Source organism: Nematostella vectensis, chromosome 15 (genome assembly GCF_932526225.1).
Source record: "Nematostella vectensis chromosome 15, jaNemVect1.1, whole genome shotgun sequence".
NCBI lineage: Eukaryota > Metazoa > Cnidaria > Anthozoa > Actiniaria > Edwardsiidae > Nematostella > Nematostella vectensis.
The window spans coordinates 4,870,772-4,896,093 of NC_064048.1; the positions used below are offsets into that span (position 1 = coordinate 4,870,772).

The 25,322-nt window shown below is 38.1% G+C and overlaps 1 protein-coding gene across 2 annotated transcripts; it reads right to left on the minus strand.

Annotated features, from left to right (window-relative positions):
- Positions 1-8,543: 8,543 nt before the first annotated feature.
- LOC5522225 (WASH complex subunit 3) lies at positions 8,544-18,759 on the minus strand. 2 transcript variants are annotated; one of them, XM_032367602.2, is made up of 9 exons: positions 18,621-18,759; positions 17,675-17,773; positions 15,475-15,540; positions 15,096-15,206; positions 13,160-13,226; positions 11,565-11,582; positions 10,983-11,038; positions 10,372-10,436; positions 8,544-9,139 (listed from the first exon to the last, which is right to left on the minus strand). In XM_032367602.2, the coding sequence occupies exons 1-9, from the start codon at positions 18,669-18,671 to the stop codon at positions 9,040-9,042; spliced, it is 633 nt and encodes a 210-aa protein (XP_032223493.1). In that variant the 5' UTR covers positions 18,672-18,759; the 3' UTR covers positions 8,544-9,039. The 2 variants fall into 2 exon arrangements, with proteins under 2 accessions (XP_032223493.1, XP_032223494.1); XM_032367603.2 differs by lacking the exon at positions 11,565-11,582.
- Positions 18,760-25,322: the final 6,563 nt, after the last annotated feature.

Sequence of the window (25,322 nt, forward strand, 5' to 3'; positions counted from 1 at the left end):
ATTTAGTTCGCTACTAAGATGAATATCACATTTCTTAGGGTTTCCTACGAAAACACGAGGCATTCAACTTAAGAAGGTGAGCAACTAGTTCTTATTGTTTTCAGTTTTGCAGAGCTCCTTAAGGATTATTTTTGCAACAAGTAAGCTGGCAGACTTCAAATTAAATATATTTTAAAAGGGATTGAGTGGAAAGATGCTTTCACTTGATTTTTCCACTGAAATAAGAACTTGCTGGATACGCTTAAGAGTCTGTTTTGGCTAAATCTAGAAATGCGGGTTCTAACTTACGAATTTTACTGTGAAGATACTCACCTCAGTTGTTCTTGTTTTGATGAAGTCCAATGGGAAATGTCCTTTGGCAACACTATCCAATAACTTTATCCAAGTCTTCAATAAAGTCCTTATTTGTTCAGCATACCGGCTTTGCCTTTGTTCAGTTCAAGGCGCCTAGGATATTTGGCAATCTCAGAAGCAGCTATTTGAGTTGGTTAAACATTCTATCTTGCCGACAAGTTGAACCAAAGTAAATACGATATGGCAATTTGGAGCTTCGGTAAACAAACAGAATCAAGGTAAAAACTAACAATAAAACACAATTAAAAAAATTAGATTTCTTCTTCATTATTTCTAGTTTTGTTAAAAAAAAAGAATTTTTGAAAGATACATCCTGGTAGTAAAATCTGCGTTTGACAAATATGAAAATATACACTTCTGAAATATTAAGTGTTGACAAAAGTAAGAGGGCACTTGACATTTAAAATTACTTTTAGATTCGATTATAATAGGAATTGGGCACTTTTTGGTCAGAATTCAATTTCTTCAAAGATAGTTTAATTGAAAACAAATTACAGTTGAGTTTTTGCGGCGAATTTAATGCATTATTTTGCAGCAATATAAGAAATGCACTAACAACATTTGATTACGCGTTGCCCCCTTCTCCAAATAATAATAATAATAATAATGAATAAATAAATAAAGCCGAAAGGAAACTCTGATTACCTTCAGGTTAAATGAAAAATATAATTATTTAATTCAATGAATGGAAAAGACATCAAGATTAAAGAACAACATTTTCTACATAAAAAACAAATATAAGGAATGTCATTGAAGAAAAATGGGAAATTGGACTTCTAGTATCAAATAAAAAACTAATTACCATAATAATAGGAAAAAAAGGATTCTAATTCGGGATCTCAATAAGAATAATCCTGCCAAGCCACCAGGGAAAGATTTAATTTCAAATTACTTCATATACCAATATTTGTTTTTGTCGGTATGGTATATTGCTCTTTTTGTAACAAATTGGTAATAGTCTAGAATGCGAGATTAGTGAAGAAAAGGACTAATCCATAACCTCTGAAATAAATCGAAAGAGTGAAAAAGTAAAAGGAAATTTACCAATTATTTTTTTCTTATAATATCTTATAGAATGAGGTTAGGAAGGGTTTACAAACATATTAAAAAGTGCAAATAAACCTGAGTGATTGTTTCTAGTAGAATTTCAAACACATCTTAATTTAAAATATGAGAAAAAATGTCAAATGCAGTGTCATAGGTTTTATTTATTTTACTAGATTCGCTTGCGGCACGGAAAAAAGCTCTAAAAAGGACTAATATAAGCAATTTAATGACATTTAGAAAATTAAAGCGATACCGATATAGCGTTTTCCGATAATACTTATAACTAGTTCCTACAGCAGGCCTAATTTAATGACATTTTGAAACTAAAGCGATACCGATATAGTGTTTTCCGATAATACTTATAACAGCTTCCTACAGCAGGACACCGCAGGGGCGAATCTAGCTTTTCGCTGAAGGTGTGTGTGTGTGTGTGTGTGTGTGGGGGGGGGGGGTTAAACCCTCCCCTTAGATCCGCTACTGGACACCAGCACGACAAGTAGTTGTTGTAATCGTCTTGTTTAATGTCGCAGCAAATCACAGAACTTGAGATGGAAGCCCTCTGAAGATTCAAATTACATTTTACTTGTGCTTCTAATGGGCTTCTCATGTGAAACGGGCGAAGTGTTAGAACATATAGGGAGTTTCGCCATGACATTAAGTGACCCCAAAATAAATAAATCGTCAAACGCAATCTAGGCAGGATTTCTAATTCCCGCCTCTCGCGGGTAATTGTTTTCAAAATTCGTTCAAATTTAAACCAGTTTAGTATGCCCTTCAAGGAGTGCGATCGATCTGATCTGATACCAATATAATCACCGATGCTTAAAGTTTGTAATTTCTGAAATAAACACTAGATATTATAAATCGGCTAGTTGCGATGCACGTGCAATGAAAATGCAGTTTAGGGGATTTGGTACAAAAATACAAAAAATGTTATTTCGAACCATTCCATTAAGCGTGTATGAGGTAAGTCCCACTTGATGCCTTATATGACAAGCTGACCAAATCGATTCCCCGGAAATATCGAAAACTAAATCGAGTGCCAATTTCTAACATACTTTTCGATATTTCCAAGGAATCGACTTAGTGGTCCGCTCGTAATATACGACATCCACGAAATATATTTTGTTTACCCCTTAATAATACGTCATTGACGTCATCAAGTGGTATTTTACTGCGGTTTTCAATATTCTACAAACATATGAACAATTCCAATTGATCAGCAGGGGTGTATCACCGCTTAATGTAACAACTGCCGCTTAATGTAACAAAAATCGCCGCTTAACACATTGACCCCTGAACCGGCCTGTACCGGCTTTGGGAAGTACCCACAACCCAAAAAATTCATAAATTCAAAATAAACACAACAAGATGAAGATACTCAGGCATCAGTCTAAGGGATAAATGGTCTTGCAGATATGCATCCAACCAAGGTGTTGGCATCTACTCTTAAGCCAAATAATAGCACAGGTTCTTTGACAAATCTCAAATCGAACAAGGAGAGAAAAGCAGAATCACCCCTCTCAATAAAACGCTCAAAATACCACACAAGGGAGAGAGATCAGCAAACACAGCTCAAGACACAAATAGATACCTTTATTCTGATCCTCCAGGTACATTTCCTTGGCCTCAAAACACAATGCCCATTCCTTGAAGGATTGTACAACCACGAAAATATGTTTACGTATTGCAAAGCATTCTGGGAGATACAGGGGAAAATTCACGAGGGGAGGGCCAGTCAACACTCCTCTCCCCAAAGTCAGATGGTTTTTTATAAGTCTTTTCACCCCGAAGCCAAACGAATCAATTCCAGGTCATACAGACCCAGAATAGCAGTGTAAACAATTTTGCAATCAATTTGGTTTCAGAAAAGACACCATTTAGGAGAGCTGTGGTGATTCATTAGAAAATTATTTTCTCATCTGGGCAAAGCCAAACAAGAAAAAATCATCATGAATCCACCTTTGCTTGCAAATATCCATAAGCAAAGCACTCAATTATGCCCCAAAAGACTTCATGATGTCCTGAGACACTCTCCTAATATGCTCATAGCTGTATTTTTTGATGAAAAATACAAGCAACCATCAACTTGTGCTGGCTTCAGCACATCGACGAGGGATTAAAAGTGGGGACCGCAAAGCACTGTTGGAAAGCTTGGATACCGCTGACTAGGTGCAGCTGTGTTTGACTTTGACGGGCTGTATAAAACTCAGAATAGGGGGGGAGGTATCTGTTTTCAGTCTGTTTTTTGTAAATTCAGCTCCAAAAAAGCCAGGAGTCAATGGGTTAATCAACCACCCCTAGATTTTAATCAAAATAACTAGACCTTTTTAGACTTGTGCTGTGACATACACCAGTGGATTGGATCACATATATGCCATTTCTAGCAAGTGAATATCTTTAACCTAGAAAATAGAATTTTTTTTACTTGGACATGACTGGACTCATTGATAGGGATGATATGCATAGCTTTTTTAGAAAAAAATGCCCAAGAAAACATCAGATTCAGGCAAGGTTTTGTGATAAGATTACTTTGACGGTGAATATACAGGAAAAGTACCAAAAGTTTGTTGACACTGCTGCTTTGAATTTATAAAGGCAAATATTTTTATAGAATTTGGGCTCCCTGTGGTTTCCCTAATGGTTTTAACATAAGAATTATCTGTTAGAATATCAGCCATAACTTAAAGGAGGCTTGTTTGTATATCAAGCAGAATTTGCCTACACTGTTGTATGCACCTAAGCTTGCGAAAAATGCATTGTTCTCAGGCAGTGAGGCAAGCACGATTTTTAGGGTGTGTTGGTGAACACATTGACCCCTGAACCGGCCTGTACCGGCTTTGGGAAGTACCCACAACCCAAAAAATTCATAAATTCAAAATAAACACAACAAGATGAAGATACTCAGGCATCAGTCTAAGGGATAAATGGTCTTGCAGATATGCATCCAACCAAGGTGTTGGCATCTACTCTTAAGCCAAATAATAGCACAGGTTCTTTGACAAATCTCAAATCGAACAAGGAGAGAAAAGCAGAATCACCCCTCTCAATAAAACGCTCAAAATACCACACAAGGGAGAGAGATCAGCAAACACAGCTCAAGACACAAATAGATACCTTTATTCTGATCCTCCAGGTACATTTCCTTGGCCTCAAAACACAATGCCCATTCCTTGAAGGATTGTACAACCACGAAAATATGTTTACGTATTGCAAAGCATTCTGGGAGATACAGGGGAAAATTCACGAGGGGAGGGCCAGTCAACACTCCTCTCCCCAAAGTCAGATGGTTTTTTATAAGTCTTTTCACCCCGAAGCCAAACGAATCAATTCCAGGTCATACAGACCCAGAATAGCAGTGTAAACAATTTTGCAATCAATTTGGTTTCAGAAAAGACACCATTTAGGAGAGCTGTGGTGATTCATTAGAAAATTATTTTCTCATCTGGGCAAAGCCAAACAAGAAAAAATCATCATGAATCCACCTTTGCTTGCAAATATCCATAAGCAAAGCACTCAATTATGCCCCAAAAGACTTCATGATGTCCTGAGACACTCTCCTAATATGCTCATAGCTGTATTTTTTGATGAAAAATACAAGCAACCATCAACTTGTGCTGGCTTCAGCACATCGACGAGGGATTAAAAGTGGGGACCGCAAAGCACTGTTGGAAAGCTTGGATACCGCTGACTAGGTGCAGCTGTGTTTGACTTTGACGGGCTGTATAAAACTCAGAATAGGGGGGGAGGTATCTGTTTTCAGTCTGTTTTTTGTAAATTCAGCTCCAAAAAAGCCAGGAGTCAATGGGTTAATCAACCACCCCTAGATTTTAATCAAAATAACTAGACCTTTTTAGACTTGTGCTGTGACATACACCAGTGGATTGGATCACATATATGCCATTTCTAGCAAGTGAATATCTTTAACCTAGAAAATAGAATTTTTTTTACTTGGACATGACTGGACTCATTGATAGGGATGATATGCATAGCTTTTTTAGAAAAAAATGCCCAAGAAAACATCAGATTCAGGCAAGGTTTTGTGATAAGATTACTTTGACGGTGAATATACAGGAAAAGTACCAAAAGTTTGTTGACACTGCTGCTTTGAATTTATAAAGGCAAATATTTTTATAGAATTTGGGCTCCCTGTGGTTTCCCTAATGGTTTTAACATAAGAATTATCTGTTAGAATATCAGCCATAACTTAAAGGAGGCTTGTTTGTATATCAAGCAGAATTTGCCTACACTGTTGTATGCACCTAAGCTTGCGAAAAATGCATTGTTCTCAGGCAGTGAGGCAAGCACGATTTTTAGGGTGTGTTGGTGAACACATTGACCCCTGAACCGGCCTGTACCGGCTTTGGGAAGTACCCACAACCCAAAAAATTCATAAATTCAAAATAAACACAACAAGATGAAGATACTCAGGCATCAGTCTAAGGGATAAATGGTCTTGCAGATATGCATCCAACCAAGGTGTTGGCATCTACTCTTAAGCCAAATAATAGCACAGGTTCTTTGACAAATCTCAAATCGAACAAGGAGAGAAAAGCAGAATCACCCCTCTCAATAAAACGCTCAAAATACCACACAAGGGAGAGAGATCAGCAAACACAGCTCAAGACACAAATAGATACCTTTATTCTGATCCTCCAGGTACATTTCCTTGGCCTCAAAACACAATGCCCATTCCTTGAAGGATTGTACAACCACGAAAATATGTTTACGTATTGCAAAGCATTCTGGGAGATACAGGGGAAAATTCACGAGGGGAGGGCCAGTCAACACTCCTCTCCCCAAAGTCAGATGGTTTTTTATAAGTCTTTTCACCCCGAAGCCAAACGAATCAATTCCAGGTCATACAGACCCAGAATAGCAGTGTAAACAATTTTGCAATCAATTTGGTTTCAGAAAAGACACCATTTAGGAGAGCTGTGGTGATTCATTAGAAAATTATTTTCTCATCTGGGCAAAGCCAAACAAGAAAAAATCATCATGAATCCACCTTTGCTTGCAAATATCCATAAGCAAAGCACTCAATTATGCCCCAAAAGACTTCATGATGTCCTGAGACACTCTCCTAATATGCTCATAGCTGTATTTTTTGATGAAAAATACAAGCAACCATCAACTTGTGCTGGCTTCAGCACATCGACGAGGGATTAAAAGTGGGGACCGCAAAGCACTGTTGGAAAGCTTGGATACCGCTGACTAGGTGCAGCTGTGTTTGACTTTGACGGGCTGTATAAAACTCAGAATAGGGGGGGAGGTATCTGTTTTCAGTCTGTTTTTTGTAAATTCAGCTCCAAAAAAGCCAGGAGTCAATGGGTTAATCAACCACCCCTAGATTTTAATCAAAATAACTAGACCTTTTTAGACTTGTGCTGTGACATACACCAGTGGATTGGATCACATATATGCCATTTCTAGCAAGTGAATATCTTTAACCTAGAAAATAGAATTTTTTTTACTTGGACATGACTGGACTCATTGATAGGGATGATATGCATAGCTTTTTTAGAAAAAAATGCCCAAGAAAACATCAGATTCAGGCAAGGTTTTGTGATAAGATTACTTTGACGGTGAATATACAGGAAAAGTACCAAAAGTTTGTTGACACTGCTGCTTTGAATTTATAAAGGCAAATATTTTTATAGAATTTGGGCTCCCTGTGGTTTCCCTAATGGTTTTAACATAAGAATTATCTGTTAGAATATCAGCCATAACTTAAAGGAGGCTTGTTTGTATATCAAGCAGAATTTGCCTACACTGTTGTATGCACCTAAGCTTGCGAAAAATGCATTGTTCTCAGGCAGTGAGGCAAGCACGATTTTTAGGGTGTGTTGGTGAACACATTGACCCCTGAACCGGCCTGTACCGGCTTTGGGAAGTACCCACAACCCAAAAAATTCATAAATTCAAAATAAACACAACAAGATGAAGATACTCAGGCATCAGTCTAAGGGATAAATGGTCTTGCAGATATGCATCCAACCAAGGTGTTGGCATCTACTCTTAAGCCAAATAATAGCACAGGTTCTTTGACAAATCTCAAATCGAACAAGGAGAGAAAAGCAGAATCACCCCTCTCAATAAAACGCTCAAAATACCACACAAGGGAGAGAGATCAGCAAACACAGCTCAAGACACAAATAGATACCTTTATTCTGATCCTCCAGGTACATTTCCTTGGCCTCAAAACACAATGCCCATTCCTTGAAGGATTGTACAACCACGAAAATATGTTTACGTATTGCAAAGCATTCTGGGAGATACAGGGGAAAATTCACGAGGGGAGGGCCAGTCAACACTCCTCTCCCCAAAGTCAGATGGTTTTTTATAAGTCTTTTCACCCCGAAGCCAAACGAATCAATTCCAGGTCATACAGACCCAGAATAGCAGTGTAAACAATTTTGCAATCAATTTGGTTTCAGAAAAGACACCATTTAGGAGAGCTGTGGTGATTCATTAGAAAATTATTTTCTCATCTGGGCAAAGCCAAACAAGAAAAAATCATCATGAATCCACCTTTGCTTGCAAATATCCATAAGCAAAGCACTCAATTATGCCCCAAAAGACTTCATGATGTCCTGAGACACTCTCCTAATATGCTCATAGCTGTATTTTTTGATGAAAAATACAAGCAACCATCAACTTGTGCTGGCTTCAGCACATCGACGAGGGATTAAAAGTGGGGACCGCAAAGCACTGTTGGAAAGCTTGGATACCGCTGACTAGGTGCAGCTGTGTTTGACTTTGACGGGCTGTATAAAACTCAGAATAGGGGGGGAGGTATCTGTTTTCAGTCTGTTTTTTGTAAATTCAGCTCCAAAAAAGCCAGGAGTCAATGGGTTAATGTAACACTAACGTTTAATGTAAGAAATTTTCATCAAATCTCATGATTAAAACATTGTCGGAAAACCAAAGTTGGAGAATGTCATGTAGGTGTCAAGGGGGGTGCATAAACAGTCATGTGAGGTGTGACGTCATCGATGACGTCATTAAAACGAAAATACTCATATCTCGGGATAGAAACATCGTAAAAAATCGTTTAAAAAATGTTTTATTACATTAAGTGTTAGTGTTACATTAAGCGGCGATTTTTGTTACATTAAGCGGTGATACAGGGGGGATATGAATGTTTTCAATTTACACTGTAATCGCAATCGCATCGTAATTCTCAGTATAACTTTATATCCATCATGTATGACGAAGCAGAGAATTTAAATCGTATTTTACAAGTATTGAAGACAATCATTCTAAAGAAAAACTACACACTTCGACAAAACCCATAATTTTCCCGCCATTTTCGTGATAAAAAGTCTCAAACCTGTTTTAGATAGAGACTTCTTTCAGCGTGACGTTGTTTTAGCTTTGTGAAAAAATACAACTTGCCTTGCATTATTTGATATTTCAGCAATAGAATCGAGAAGATTTGCATAGGGTTTCATAGCCTACGAAACCATGCGTCACGCAATTCGGACCCAGGGTCTTTAACTAATATGTGCACGTCACATAGATATATTTCTTTTGTCGTCCTGTACACATTTTATTCCCAAGTCTACTTGACAAATACTTCTAAATATGGTTATCCATTACCCCTCGTGGTCCTATTTTACCATATATGGACATGTCTCACTCATCATCGCTAAATGACGAGGCAGATGACAGCTCATCGTCCGAGTCCGCCTGTGGGGGTGGGGGACCTCCTCCGGGTAACAGCGCATCGGGATTACTGTAAATGAATTAATTTACATAAATAAGCTGCACTATCACAATAAAATCCACTTTAAACGCGAAACCGCGCTATAAAAAGGATAGGGACGCCCTCTTTTTACACATCAAAAAGTTTGAAATTAGAACCAACATGGCGGACTAACCGTTAGGCAGAGCGATAGACACAATTTCATAATAAAACTATGAATGCGTCCTTTAACGCCCAAACAACTTCCTCATCTTTCTCAACTTACTGTTTCTTTCTACCTTTGCTAGTTTATATGGAGCCAAATATTCGATTGCGATAAGAAAATCCGATACGTCTTGACAGCTCGACGGCTGAGCGGCAATTGAAGGTGTCGCTGCCCTGGGCACGCTCCTTTTATAGCGCGGTTTCGTGCTTTAATAACACAGTAGCGAAAAAGATCAACACAAAGGGCTAATGCTCAGGGTCGTAGCAGGGGGTGGGGCACTGGGGGCATGTGCCCCCCCCCTCCTCCCAATATTTCAAGATTGGGCTACTCCCTTGCTGTCAGCTCCATGATGCTTTGCGCGCAGACTCACACTTTCCAATATGGCGGACGCTACATGCTGACTTCATGTTGACTTAGGGGGCTAGAGCAGAAAGGGCCAGTGACCATATCAATATTTGGGTGACCTTCAAACCCGCTCGGTCAATCTCTGGGAGGCCTGGGTCTAAGGGCTTTTCAAGATTAGTGAGATAAAAATTGTCAGGTTTTTTTAGACAAATTCTTGCCACGAGTCTCAAATTGACAGGAATCAGCATTTTTCACCATATTTTCTGGAGATCAGGGAGCGGGAAAACTTTAGCTCTTCTAAATATGGGCATCAATGACCATATAAGGCAATGCAAACGAAGGACACTATCCTTGGGGAATATGTTTGATATGTCATAGCCATGTAGAGCGTGATAGGCCCGCCGAGAAGCAAAGGGACGAGGCTAGAAATGACCAATAGGGGCGTTGCTGTGCTCCCGCCCCCCACCAAAAAAATATATATTCATTTTTTTTAATGTTTCTGTATTGTGCACCGCCCTCCCCCCCCTCCCCCCCTTCCCCGCCCCCAATTCTACGTGGCCTGCTTCGACTCTGATGCTCGAAGCTTTGGGGAAACAGCTCTATTTTCAGAGGCGTACTGCATAAAACTTTAACAATGTGTTGTTAAAGTTCATCGTTTTAAAAAGTTCAGTTTTCGTTGTCTTTGTTTCCCGACTCCATGTCTGGTACTTACTCTAACAAGTTAGGGTCAAGACCTTCAGCCACCATTTTTCCCCTCAGCGCTCCAGGAGGCACCCCCTACGAGATGATGACACAATAGTTTTGTTGTTGCCAGTGGCAACTGGAAGGCAATATCTGACTCAATCACTGTATTTCCCGCATTGTTAATCAATATTAACCTATACTGTACTAACCGAGAGCGAGGTCATACCGGGAAATATCAAACTAAGACTTACAAAGCCTCAGTAGATAATCATAATTATTATTTTTCATTTATTTATTCATATATTTTTTAACGGAATCTTGAGTTTCATTCAGTTTTTCATTTGAAATCACTATGACGATTGGCCACCATACTGAGCCAATCACAGCACGTGTACAGTCATTGCCACAAAATAAATCAGTGTAAACCAACAGTTTTGTGTTTTATGATGTAACTCACAAAGTTCCTCGTTGTGGGAGATTAGGAAATGGCACATTTCTACCATGTAAAAGATAAATATTGTTTGGAAACAGAAAAGGCTTATTCTATAATTGCAAAATATTGCGTACATATGATATAGTAAAATTGGCTTTAGAGGAAGTTATTTTGAAAATGAAAGGCTGTATTGGTCATACACCTACCACTTTGACCATTTGAAAATACTTCGCGTATCTTGGATCCTGAGAGACTGTCATAGCTGCAACACAACATCAAAACATTCAGGCTACTTACATGATATCAGAGTATACATTGTTGAACATCAACATGAGTGACTTAGCACTAACAAATCATGTGACATTTAGGGTTGCAAACTCACACGCGCTAAGGCTTTTGGCAGCAAAATATAAAACAACAAAAAGCAACTGGTTTAGCCAGAAAGTTTCTTTGTCAAAAAAGGGCTTATTTTCATTGTAATGTTCCATCTTCTCATCGCTTTTTGTCGTTATGGCCACAGCCAAAAAGTCAAGTGATTTCAGAGGGCAAAGTTTCGTTTCAGCAACGGAAACAGTATTTTCATAAAACTGTGCAATTTTTTCACAGTGTTTACACAGGTTTACACATGGTTAGTTGTTTACACTTGTGGTTAACCTGTTACCATGAATACATAGCAATATTTATTTTCTTCAAACAAAGTAACTTTTCATTTTTTCTACTCAAAAAGGGGGGAAGATATCCCCCCAGTCCACCCCCCTGTGTCCGCCCCTGACATGTTTAAAACTTACTTGGAGCAGCTTCTCGCTCTACAAACACAACCAAAAAAATACACAAATTAATAATCGACTTTCAGAATGATTTTGCTGTGAAAACATGGTACCGTGGCCACCTAACCAGTATTGTGGAACAGGTTTATAAGGATGTGGCAAACATGCTATCTGATTGGCTTCAAGGTCACTAGCCGACCAGTGTGACAAAAAATGTATTACAGCAGAACTGAATCCACCTGGTTACAATCAAAACCACGAATCTCACAAGCCATTTGGCAAATTTCTAATAATTATCTTATTGTTGCCATAGTAGCATAGTTCATATGACATAATCAAACATGTCTCTTGTTTAGTAGTTTCTTTAAATGTAATTGAATCAAAAGATAAGCTGATTCCATTTAGAAGCCTATCTGGCCATTCTGTAAGTCCTTTATGCATATAGTAGCTCAGTGGATAGAGCATCAGATATGCATAAGGATAAAACAATGAGTTATCCTCTGGATAACCTATACAGTAACGGATCCACGGGGGGGGGGGGGGGGCTTTCATTTAACCCCCCCCATGGGCTGCATTTTTTTATTATTTCTATTGTGTCTCTTCATTGTGTCTGTTCATCATTGGACTTGATTAAAATTGAATTTGAAGATTTTATGTTATTTTGCTACACGCTTTTGTAATGTTCTTAAAGTCCATATAACCTTTCAGAGTTCATAGATTTGGTCAATTCTTTATATTTTCATTTTCCAAATTTTATGTGGTTTATATAGTATCTATAAAATGTGTGCTCATGCGAATAACTCAAATCTATAATATTGAGGTATTTTGATCAATCGAAAAAAAGGCTGTGAACTGAAAGGCCTGGGTCCAGTCATTTGTGACATAGATCGAGATGTCAATCAAATTATATGAGAATGTATATCCCCACGCTAAACTGCTTCCCATCTTCTTGTCTTCTTAGTTATTGCTAAAGATCATCGTGTGGTTACAAGTTTTACAGTTATCTTAATATCTCAACCTGGTAGTCAAATAATTATTTAACTTCAGGAAACAAATCTGCAAAATTAAGCAAATATTTTGCAGTCTATAAATTGTTTTTGGATTGTTCTTTCAAGAGTGTGGCATTCGCAACAAAAATGGTGATATTCTCACGAGCGTGTGCTGTTTTGGCAACTTACAACAAAATGATATTTTCTTTTTTTTGCATATAATTATCTGCTTTAAATTATTCCTCACTTCATTGTGGGTAGTATTGCAATAAAAAACACTTCGCCAATATTTTGTGGTATTGCCATCTCTGGATTTTAACAGAAAGGAAAATACCTTGTTTTATGTTTTCCAGCCAAAACTCAGAATTATTCACTCATTTCAATCTTTTTGCGGGGTCAGGAAAATTTTCAAAGCTCTGTAAAAAAATTTAAATTTAAAACAAATTAAATTCCCTTTTCAGAATTTGAAAGTTTATCTATGTTTTGTTTTGGCTAGATTGGTATAAGTGAAATGTTTTAAGAACTTAAACAATTTCTTATTGGGCATCTACATCATTCTACATGGACATCAATTGTGCCTGTGTGTAGTTGGTGGTAATGTGTTCCCCTTTTTGGTTTGTTCTGTACCTGGTTCTGGTTCAGATGGGGCAGAAGTAGGTGCAGCAGGCGTGGCAGGTGGGGGCGTAGCAGCTGGCTGCACCGAAAAAGGTATAAAAATAAAAAGGTATAATTATATTTAGACTGTTTGTTTATTAATTATTAATCCAAAATAATTTTGAATGTTTACAGAATGTCTCGAACATCAGTAACCCACACAATATTTTACCAACAACTGGTTACAAAGCAAATACCATAAATGATCTAATAAACACCAGGGGCATTTATTAAATTTGGATGGTCTCAGGGAAGGGGGGGGGGGGATGTTCAAAAGCATGTTCATATATAAACCATAACAATATAACAAACTTAAGCACTGGGGTCCTTATTTCAGTGAAGATAATCATGTAAAATATAGCCCACGTAACAAGCATTTCTGCAGGTTTCAACTCAAATAGAGACTGAGCGATGGAAAAGGGTGTACATAATCTTTGCTTGGTATCTTTTTCCACTGAAACCCCACAGAGACGCTTGTTATGTAGTTTAAGGAGATTTGATACGGTTTTTCCCGAATTCCCAACCATCCTGTCAATCACAACTTGTATCTTCTGCTACAGCTTGGCCATGTCAAGCTAGGGATGAACTTTATAAAAATGTAACATGTGTTTACATTGCTGTTTCTATGGCAACGGAACAGTGAACCTGTTAAATTCACTATTTGTGAAGTGCTGTTCGCTACAGGGAAATTTTAAACAAATAAGCTATAGGATATTGTACATCACACATTGGTCGACACTTAGAGAAAGTTTTTTTTTAAATCTACAAGAGGAATTCTGAGATATTGGCAATATTTTTATTTTTAGTCACTCTGTTATTTACCTACTTTGAAAATCCATACATGGGCAATAATTTTATTTACCATTGTTATTTAATAGCTACCTATTATTTCTAATAGCTTACAAAAATGATCGTTAGTTTTAGGGGCCATTCCGGGGACTATGATACTTTCAAAATAAAGGAAATGAACCTTTTTTCTTTATTGGCCGCCAAATAAATTTTCGCCGATTGATTTTTTTGTCGTTTTCGTAGAATAAAATAAATATATTTAGAAAAATTCAGGTTAAATTTGAGCTTCATTGAAAGGTTGTAAGTAAGCGATTAGTTTTTATGAAAATGGTATTTCAAGTGCCGTCTTTGCGCTTGTTTTGTTGCTTCGCTTTTGGTATTGTTCGTTTCATATTGTTGTAGTTTTTGCATTCTTCCCGTGCTAACCATGCAGAGACGTTCCTTACGCGGCTAGTGTAGAGCCAGCGCAACGTCGGCGTTTGAAATGCCATTTTAAAAAATTCTAATCGTTTACTTACAACCCTTTAATGGAGCTCAAGTTAATCTGAGTATTTCTTGATATCTTAAATTTATTATACGGAAACAAGGAAAAAATTAATCTGCGAAATTTTACATGGTGGCTACAAAAGCAAAAAAGTTAAGTCTTCCAAGGTCTGATGTACAATATCCTATAGCTTATTTGTTAAAAATTTCCCTGTAGCAAACAGCACTTCGCAAATAATGAATTTAACATGTTCACCCTTCCGTTGCCATAAAAACAGTAATGTATACACATGTTACATTTTCATTAAGTTCATCCCTAGCTGCATGCCATGGCCAACTAGTTTGATGATCCGATCCCTGTAGCATAAGATACAAGTTGTGATTAACAAGATGGCTGGAGGTTTGGAAAACTGTATCGAATATCCTTAATTACAATGGGATATATAGTCTTGGGCTTGTTCATTTGTTAGAGAGGGGCATTCAATACAAACTTGTAAGCTTGAATAGGAGGCATTCTTTAGATAGGGGACGTTCACGTTAGTCTAGATATTGGTCTACCACTCCATGTCTTGATTTTAACAGGGGTTTTATAGCCAGAGTTGCAAAAGGTGGGTGCTTGGTCACAGTATTACTGTACCTGTTCGGCTTGTGGTTGTTGCGCAGGTTGCTGATTGGCGGAAGTTGCTGATGGTATGGCCGTGGTTGTTGTTGGTGCTGTAACATCCTCTAAGCCAGGAATTGATGCAAGCTGATATACACACGTGGACAAATAAGAAAGCAGTTAAGGGGTGAATTAAAGCCTTAGGACGGATTTCATAATAAAATGCTATCCTTGGTTGTAGCTATTTTGTAAATGATTGCTTGAGCGAGACCTTGAGTTACCTCCAGCTTGAGTTACCAAAATTTTTGAATTACTGTTTTGCTAAAGTTCAGTGACAGGAATTTTTTATCATTATTAAATTACAGTACATATAGTAACATTTACTGTCCAAGCTGTTTAAAAAATTCCTACTTGCCTTTGCTTCAAGAATGCTCATCATAATTTCTATTTTCTGAATTCTTCCTGAGAGCATTGACAATTTCTGTAAAATAAACATAGTAATTATAATGATGTTGTTTAATGATGTATTTTAAACATGTAGACATGTATTTTTATTATCATCACTATTATATTTTATCTGTTTTTAATATTATAATAATAGTATCGATTGCTTAGATGATAATAGACAACATACAAAACACGATGCATACAGTACATATCATAGTACACCAAGAAAACTATTAGAACTAGTTTGACCAGACAAAATCAGATATATTACTGTATTTTTTATGTTACAATAATCATGTTTTTGAAGCTTAATAAAATAAGCGTGTTTGAAGTAGCTAAAATGCTACAGGTAGAGATTGCACAGGCATGTTCTTGTTGCACTCTTACTTCCGTGAGACTTCACTTTCCCACTTATTGATTGCTACAGTAAATTGCTGTGGCTCAATTAGGGTAAATATACTTTGTATAATTACGTCTGTAACAAGATGCCTTGGATAGAAGATACATAATAGACAATATACAAAACTATACAAAATTATACTTTGTATAATTATGTCTGTAACAAGATGCCTTGGATAGAAGATACATAATAGAAAATATACAAAATTATACTTTGTATAATTACGTCTGTAACAAGATGCCTTGGATAGAAGATACATAATAGACAATATACAAAATTAGACTTTGTATAATTACTTCTGTAACAAGATGCCTTGGATAGAAGATACATAATAGACAATATACAAAATTATACTTTGTATAATTACGTCTGTAACAAGATGCCTTGGATAGGAGATACATAATAGACAATTACAAAATTATCTTTTGTATAACTACGTCTGTAACAAGATGCCTTGGATAGAAGATACATAATAGACAATATACAAAACTATACAAAATTATACTTTGTATAATTATGTCTGTAACAAGATGCCTTGGATAGAAGATACATAATAGACAATATACAAAATTATACTTTGTATAATTACGTCTGTAACAAGATGCCTTGGATAGAAGATACATAATAGACAATATACAAAATTAGACTTTGTATAATTACTTCTGTAACAAGATGCCTTGGATAGAAGATACATAATAGACAATATACAAAATTATACTTTGTATAATTACGTCTGTAACAAGATGCCTTGGATAGAAGATACATAATAGACAATATACAAAATTATACTTTGTATAATTACGTCTGTAACAAGATGCCTTGGATAGAAGATACATAATAGACAATTTACAAAATTAGACTTTGTATAATTACGTCTGTAACAAGATGCCTTGGATAGAAGATACATAATAGACAATATACAAAATTATACTTTGTATAATTACGTCTGTAACAAGATGCCTTGGATAGAAGATACATAATAGACAATATACAAAACTATACTTTGTATAATTACGTCTGTAATAAGATGCCTTGGATAGAAGATACATAATAGACAATATACAAAATTATACAAAATTATACTTTGTATAATTATGTCTGTAACAAGATGCCTTGGATAGAAGATACATAATAGACAATATATAAAACACAGCATGGCATGGCATGGACAGAGCATGACTGTATGTGATCGCATGAACACTGTACCCCAACACAAATGATTTCAACGATCTTAATAATTCGAATAAGTGCCTGCATGTGTGCTGTTTTACTTGCAGTATGAGAATCCCTATGACTAAACCTCCACTGTTATCATAGTGATTCTTATACTGCAAGTAAAAGAGCACACACTTTATTACAATGCCCAGGATTGGGTTGGGGAATTTGGGATAGGGGTTGTTTGGAGAAGATATTCAGCTATAAAAACAGGCTTCCAGTAGCGGATCTAGGGAGAGAGTTTAGGCAGTTCTTACCCCCTCTTTTGGACTGAGAAGGGAAAGTTTTAAGTGCAAAATAATGCCAAAAAGGATTCTCATCTTGGGTGCATCCCCATATATCTCTCTTGCTGCATTTTTTAATGAAAGGCCCTGAGAACGGAGGAGTCACATTTACCTAAAAACACCTAATGGTGTCTGTAGGAACAAAAGCCAAATGTAATTTTACTCCCTCAATTGTCACTTGGTCAAAACTCCCTTTAAAAAAAATCTAGATCTGCATTTGCCTTTACCCAGACAAATTATCTAGCTGTTGCCATGTTTATAGTACTAACCTCTTCACAAACACATGAGAATCTGTTGAGGAATCTGACTGTATGGGTGATGAAGTGATTAAGAAATGCCAGGGTTCGCTTGTGGTTCAAAGGGCTGACCTGAAAAACATGTCTCCTACTACTAAGAGAGCAAAATAAATCTAACACACAAAGGCACATTTAGCTATTATTTAGTGATTGTAATTTCGGTATTGAGATAGTGACCCAAAACTGTACGTAACATCTCGTGCTATGAGAGGCCTGGAATCAAAATAATGCACTAGTCAATAGAAACCCCCACCCCCATGGTCCCGGGGAAGGGTGGGGATTAGAGTTTGAACCTGTACAAAACAGAAAAAGGCCCCATCCCCTCGGGACAAAACTGCAGTCAAATGCCCTACCCCTCGGGATGCAAACTTAAGGCAACTACTTGATAACAAGTCATCTGAAATAAGCTTAACTATCTTTCAAATCCAGTACACTGCAGCATTTACATTTGTACTAATAACTATAAAAATAACAGTTACTAAAAAAGATGAAAACATAAATCATTTTTATCTGGAATTAGTTATCTAATGCCAGATGCGTTTTTGCACATTTTGCCATGCAGCTTGCCACATGCTGATACCTGGAATTGCTTGCTAAAGAAGAGACAGAGTCTCAAGCCAGAAACTGAAATGACATTTGTGACGATATTCGCTTGTCCCAAACCCCCAGGGTGGGGACAAGTCTTAGAGTAAAAACTGTCAATTCCCCTCACTCCCTTGGGACAGATTCTCGTTCAAAAGTGCTCTAAACCCCCATGTTAACCCCACACTTCCCCGGGACCATAGGGGTGGGGGTTTCAAATGACTGGTGCATAATACGAGCTGTTGATATGCAGCATTGCTTAAGATTTCCTATAAATCTCAATGTTTCAATCGCATTTCTGACGACGCCATAATCCTGATCATTCGCGCTGCGGTACCTTTGTATAATCCACATTGGGAACGATACGAAAGCCGTCATCAGTATCCATGTTTGGGGCCACAGTAAAACAGGAAATACGAGTGGAAGTAAAATATACGAAGATCGTGCAAAAGGCGCCAGGCGTTCCACTACTGGCATCTGCTGGTGCATTTTGGGTATTGCATTTGGCACAGGTAGCCCGCTCAACCAGCACTCGGTGAGCAGTAGAACATGGCTTACAAGTGATCCAGTGTTTCTTGGTAGGTCACATAGATCTGAAAAATACTTCACGCTGAATTAGATTTGTCACATCAGGAAAGTCAAGCAGGCGAAGGCATTTATTTTCTTCAAACAAAGTGACTTTTAAATAAGTATTTTACTCAGTGATACATATGCTAAAATATCATGACATCTTGTCAAATGGCTTGAAGAAGTTGTGTTATACACCCTTTTCTTGAGAAATCATTACCCCCCCCCCCAAGAAAAAAAAACGCGCTACACACCTCTGTTTCAAACCATGAAATCGTGGTTCAAGCCTTGAAACTTCGAGTCAGTTAGCAATTCTTACCCCGAAGTGATAGCACAAAATTTTAATGAATAGTATTCAGAGTCTCTTGGTCTCGGAACCCCGGGAGGGGTTCTTTAGGGTAAAAGTGATAGGGATGCTCGTCGGGAAATTTCAAAAAATATCCCTAAAAAAATTGCTACCCTAAAAATACCCCAAAAGCATTAAAAAATATTTCTAAGAGAAAAGCCTATTTTTTTTTCTCGGATACCCCTTTAAAGCATCCCTATCAGTTCGCCATGGAAAGAACCCCCTTGGGGGGGGGGGGGGGGGGGGTGTCATGTTCCGAGCTCGGAACACTAGTATATGAGACCGAGACTCTTTACGAATATTTTTTGGGACACCTAAGGGAAGCCCTGATAAATTTCATAAGCAAAGATAGGACGATCACCGCAATAATACTCATAATATCTACTACATCACTGTCATCATGTAAATGTGTTGTCTTCAAACAAAAAGTCTGTCGATTCTCAGAAAATCACTGAAGTAAAAACACAATCAAAACATTGTCAACTCTCCACTTAAAGAAGAGGTGTAATTTTGACTATGAGTAAATAGTCTTTTACATTTTTGACTGCTTTTTGTACTTATATTAAAGAATAAGCCATTGTTTCCGGGGAAGGAAAATGAAGACAGCTAGCCTAGCGAACATTGTTGTCGTGTGATTGTCAGTGTCAGGCGCGTACTTGGATTGGCTGAGAGGGAATGCGCAGGCATAGTTATCACAAGGAAAAGGCATAGTATTTGAAGGTCAATCACGCCGCCATTTTATCCTCCCGTTCAATGGCGAGTCACACAAACCATCCATTTCCATCGGCTAATTCAAGCAAGTAACCAATATATTTTCAACAAAATATCACCAAAATCATATCTGACTTCATTCGTAGATTGTGATTTTGAAGTTTCCTCGCAAATAAACCGTTGTATTTTCGAAACAATAACAAAGGAGTGGGTGATCGACATTCTTTAATAAGAAGTGATCCACTTTTGACAGCCAAGGGGCCGGGGTGTACCTTGTATACGCGCCTGAGTGTTATCGAGTAGAAATATCTGAAAGGGGAACTTGAAGTCTCTGAAGTCAATTGAGTTATCGGACGAGTCCCTAAAAATGCATCTTTGCACTACCACCATTTTCAATTTCTAGATAGTGATATATTAATATATGTACTTTATTTTTAAGATTTCTGTTTTTTTTTGTTTTTTTTGTTTTTTTTTTTTATGTGTGTGCGTGTTTTCGTCATAAGTCGTTTTTGACATGTTAGAAGATGACCTCTGTCGTCTCAAATTTCCTTGACAATACTTTACCAAAACAAACCACGCCAGCCGTTCGCGTCTAAACGCCATATTTGCTTTATCGTGATTCAACTTTTACGTTGCTTCTTGTTGTATGCTGAATTTTGACATAGAACTCTGAAAGTAGTAGATCTGGGGTGACTGTTTCGCATCGTGAAGGTTTGATAGCAATCCAAATCTGGCAGCAGCAAACGAAATAAATCTACGCAATTTGAAGCTTCAAGAAATTTGACGACTTCTACTTCGCTATATTTGCTTCAAGCAGGATACAGAGGATTCAAACAAGGTTCTTACGGAATAATCAAATGCGTAAAGACATCAGGATCGGAAAGAGGAGTAAGTTTTCGTCTGATTGCTAAACGTCACATCTCCATATTATTGCTCTATAGGAAACGGGCAAACTTGGATTTACGACACAGAAATCACCTATTACTCGGTAGAAACGAAAAGGGGATTTAGCCAGAAACAAAGAGAATATCATACAGCTCTTTGAAGTGTGTTGTTCACAGAGATTCGAAAATGAACCTGGAGAGTGTCATGTAATGGGCGGAACTTGAAAACGCGGTTTGGGAAAAGCCATTGATTGATGAATGGTAACTTTTTTCATATTATTGGAAAGCACATTAAAAAACGCACACCGTTAGCGTGATATTTGCGTGATATTATGGAATGTTTGTGCAAGTGTTGTGTGACGATAATGTAGCGTGACATTACAACTCAGCACTCAGTATGAAATCTAGAGACCATTCGACTTCAAGAGGAACCCGCCAAGTCTTACCACCTCCTATTCGATTAATTGACAGAAAACCTGTGTTCAGAATGACAAAGAGGGCTTCTGTCGACTCGAGCTGCTTCGACATTAATCGACAACATATCGCCGACAACGTGCGATCTTTCCTTCCGCAAATGACGGAGGTCCAGCGGCAGATAACGGAGGCTCAGAAACGGGAAGCACTCCAGCGAGAATCGAAGAGCGGATTGAGGGGCGGTAAATGTAGGAATGGGACAAGGACTTTGGATTGTAGTAATTGTAGGAATGGAACAAGGACTTTGGATTGTAGTAATTGTAGGAATGGAACAAGGACTTCGGATTGTAGTAATTGTAGGAATGGAACAAGGACTTCGGATTGTAGTAATTGTAGGAATGGAATAAGGACATCGGAGTGTAATGGATCACTACCTATACAGGATCTACGAAATAGAAGATCATCTAGCGGAAGCCTACGACCTAAAAATTTTAAGGACTTTTGGACGGAATATCCCGACTCATTGGATGTACACCCATCCATCTTTAACCGAGATATCGATTCGTTATCGATTGAAGTCGTTCGGACATATAACGAACCCTCGTTTTCACTTCCGAGAATAGAGAGATCTTTGGAAACCGACAGCTTTCAGCATCCGATCTAGTCCGCAATCTATGAACTCTCTCGCTGCGAAAAGGATGCCATATATATATATTTGATATAAAAGTATGAAGGCTCCGTTATTCGTACATCATATTTAGAACATATAAACGAGCCGTGGGTTTTCACTTCCAAGGTTTTTAAAAAATAAGCCAGAAAGACTGCATTCAGACTACGTTTACACGGACTATTTTGGCCGTTTCAAGTTACAGGGGGTTTTCACTTCCAAGGTTTTTAAAAAATAAGCCAGAAAGACTGCATTCAGACTACGTTTACACGGACTATTTTGACCGTTTCAAGTTACAGGTCGAATAGCACCACAGAAGAAGGCAAAAAAGAGTTCCTCAGACAGTGCCGTAGCAGGCCTGGAAATATTGGAGGAGGGGTGGGGGGTGGGGGCACGTAACAGAAACATTAAGGAAATATTTGGGCACAGACACGCCCCTACTGGTAATTCCCTTATGATTTCTAAAGATATTTGGGGGACGACGCGCCCCCTGTGCCTCAACCCTGCTACGGCCCTGTCATAGCGCGAGACACTTCGGAACTAACACCATTTCGGGCCACACCAAAGTTGAGAGAGTCACGCTGTTTCTTGGTGCAAGTCGCCAAATTTCAACGCCAATTTCAAGGCCAGCGGCGTAGCCAGGATTTTTAAAGAGAGGGGCCCAAAAGTAGTCATTACCAAAAGTAGGCATTTTCTACTGTATTTTAGATAATGTCCTATACATTTACTGTAATTTTGGCTGCTTAAAGGGGGGCCCGGGCCCCCTAGGCCACCCCCTGGCTACGCCCTTGAAGGCTCTATGTACCATGTATAACTTATACCCAGATAAAGTCACCCTCCATGGCTCTCTGTCAATATCTTGGGACGCAGTGAAACCGAATGAATCAGTCTGCTTTTTCAGGCAACACGTGAGAACAAAGAATCGTTGACACCACATCCCGGTCCAGATCTGTGATCTTTTCTGAACTGGTGAGATATATGCCTTTGCAGTATCTCCACGGGACGTTTATTGACGGATTTGGCTTCATACCAGAGTGATCTAGCTTAATATACTTTACAGTTTTGCCTACAAATAGCACGTCTATTAAAAACCAAAAGTGGACTTCGGCCGTTGTAGGGGGAGGGGCTGCGTTCGCACCCCCTGCACCCCCCCCCCCCCCCCCCCCCCCTGGGTACGTGCCTGGACAATCCGGTTCCATGTGAATGGAATGCAGGGAATAAACCAACTACGAACGGACTCAAAAAGGAACAACTTCAATAACCGTTTAGTGTCAGTGTCTCAAAGCAAGTCACTCAATGTTCAATGTTTTTTTATTATGCTTATTGTATTATTGATGATTTACGAGTAAAAAAAAACTTTCCCTGACGGCAAACAAAAAATATATAATAAAATATGTTGACGTCTTCTCTTTTATTACCCTCCAGCGCAGAGCTTTTCTGTGTCGGTCGTTTACTTTGCTCCACATCAAACCCTGCTTAAACGAGCCGGAGCAACGAGCGACAAGGAAGATCTGCGCAGGAGAGGGGCGTAGTCAGGGGGGTAGCCCAGGGGGCCTGCCCCCCCCCCCCTTCAAGCAGCCAAAAATACAGCAAATTTAAGAGACATTATATAATACCCAGGAGAAAATGTCTTGAAAAGCCCTTTTGGGCCCCCTCCTCCTGTTAAAAATTCTGGCTACACCGCTGCAGGAGGGTACTCGTTCAGGTGACCATGACCAGCATTGGGGCTGTGTGTAGTTCTTGCATGGATGATAACTTTAAAGCCGCATTGTCACCAGTTTACTTCCAGTCGATTACCTAACAATATCCGGTGATTTTTAACGATAAACGCGAAAAATATTTCAAAATATTGAAAGCAGTGTGTCTATTGGAAGTTTCTTTGAGGATGTGATTGATAATTTAGAGTGGATGGCCTGTTGAATATCTCGGATTCTAATAGATTCTTTTGTCTTTTAACGGTTGAGGTTTCCGTCGGACCTCCGGAAGTAAACTGGTGACAATGCGGCTTTAAAACAGGTTTGCTTTGAATTTTGAGAGACGGGGGTGGTACGACATACAGCGTTAAGTTTAACAATACGCTTAAACATGTGATAGAACAATAGACTGGTAAATTAAAACAAATAATCTAATTGTACACAGCTCAACTCTCTCTTTTACTGTAACTTCTCTAATTTTTTTGGATGTTATAGTCCCGAGGGACTCTTTATTTCAGTGCATGAAGTATTGCCCAGCAATGAATGGCAATTTTTCGCCATAACAACCACACGCCTCAAGGCAACCGTCACAAAGAAATGGTGGTACATTGAAATGAGCAATAAGCATGTCCTATCCGACACCTTTTCTTTGATATTTATGGCCTATTAACAAAAATTACAAGCATACAATTGTTAGAAAGAAAATGGCTAAAACTGGCCACAAAATCCTAAGCGTCCTTGAAATATCGTGCAACATACAGTCTTGTATGGACATCTGTATCTTTGAGCTCAAAAACTAACAAAACTTCTTTTATTAGGTGACCTTTTTCTTTTGTTCAATGAATACATAAATAAACCTGAAAAGTCAATCATCACATTTTGTAGCTGTAAGGCAGACATTCGGATGACGAATGCGCTAAAACGACGTGTTTTTAGCAAAGGATTAGCTTCCATACAGCCGTTCTTAGGGCGTTCTCACCAAGAGATGTTGTTGCAAAAAGTCGAAATTGTCGTTGGTAAAACTAGAAAACAGTCGAGGGTACGGTATGACGGATGAGTTCTTAATGCAAATATATTTTTCATTGCAAGCATATTGGGAAAATGTAACGTATGGTATTATAAATCTTCAATATATTTCAATTCTGGTGTTAAAGTAGCGTGACTCTACACATTGCGTGCCTCTTTGATTTTATCCGGTCAGACCACATAGTGAGTTTAGCGTTTTCTTACAGGATGGATGAACTAACACGTTATCACTCGTACCACCTGTGTCTCTATAGCAAGGAGAGGAACTGGTAAGTGTTACCTAATACAAGCTAGCTTAACATTGCGAAAGATGTTATTTAATTAATAGCCGAAAAGTAGATGCCTTGACAAATACATGCGATGATTTTAATGTTTCCTATGGGCATTATAGAATATGAATTCTGCGAAAAATGTATGAACTACCGTAAAATAGCTTTTCCAAACACTTTGTTCTTTTAGTAACGCATCCCAGAATTCATTAATGATTACATAAAAAACCGTTAACAAGTAATCGTTACAGTTCATTCGCTTTAGAAAGACTTATTATGTTCCTTTCCCAGTGAATATATTTTTATATTAAAAGACATTTCAGTATAAAATGATGAGGATCTAGATAGGATTTCTAGAAGTTAGAAAAAGTGAGAGAAACGATTTCTTCGTTTTTGTTTCTTGAGCTTTTGTTTCTTGAGTTGTAAGAGTGGTATATTGAATTTAAATGCCCTTGTGTAAT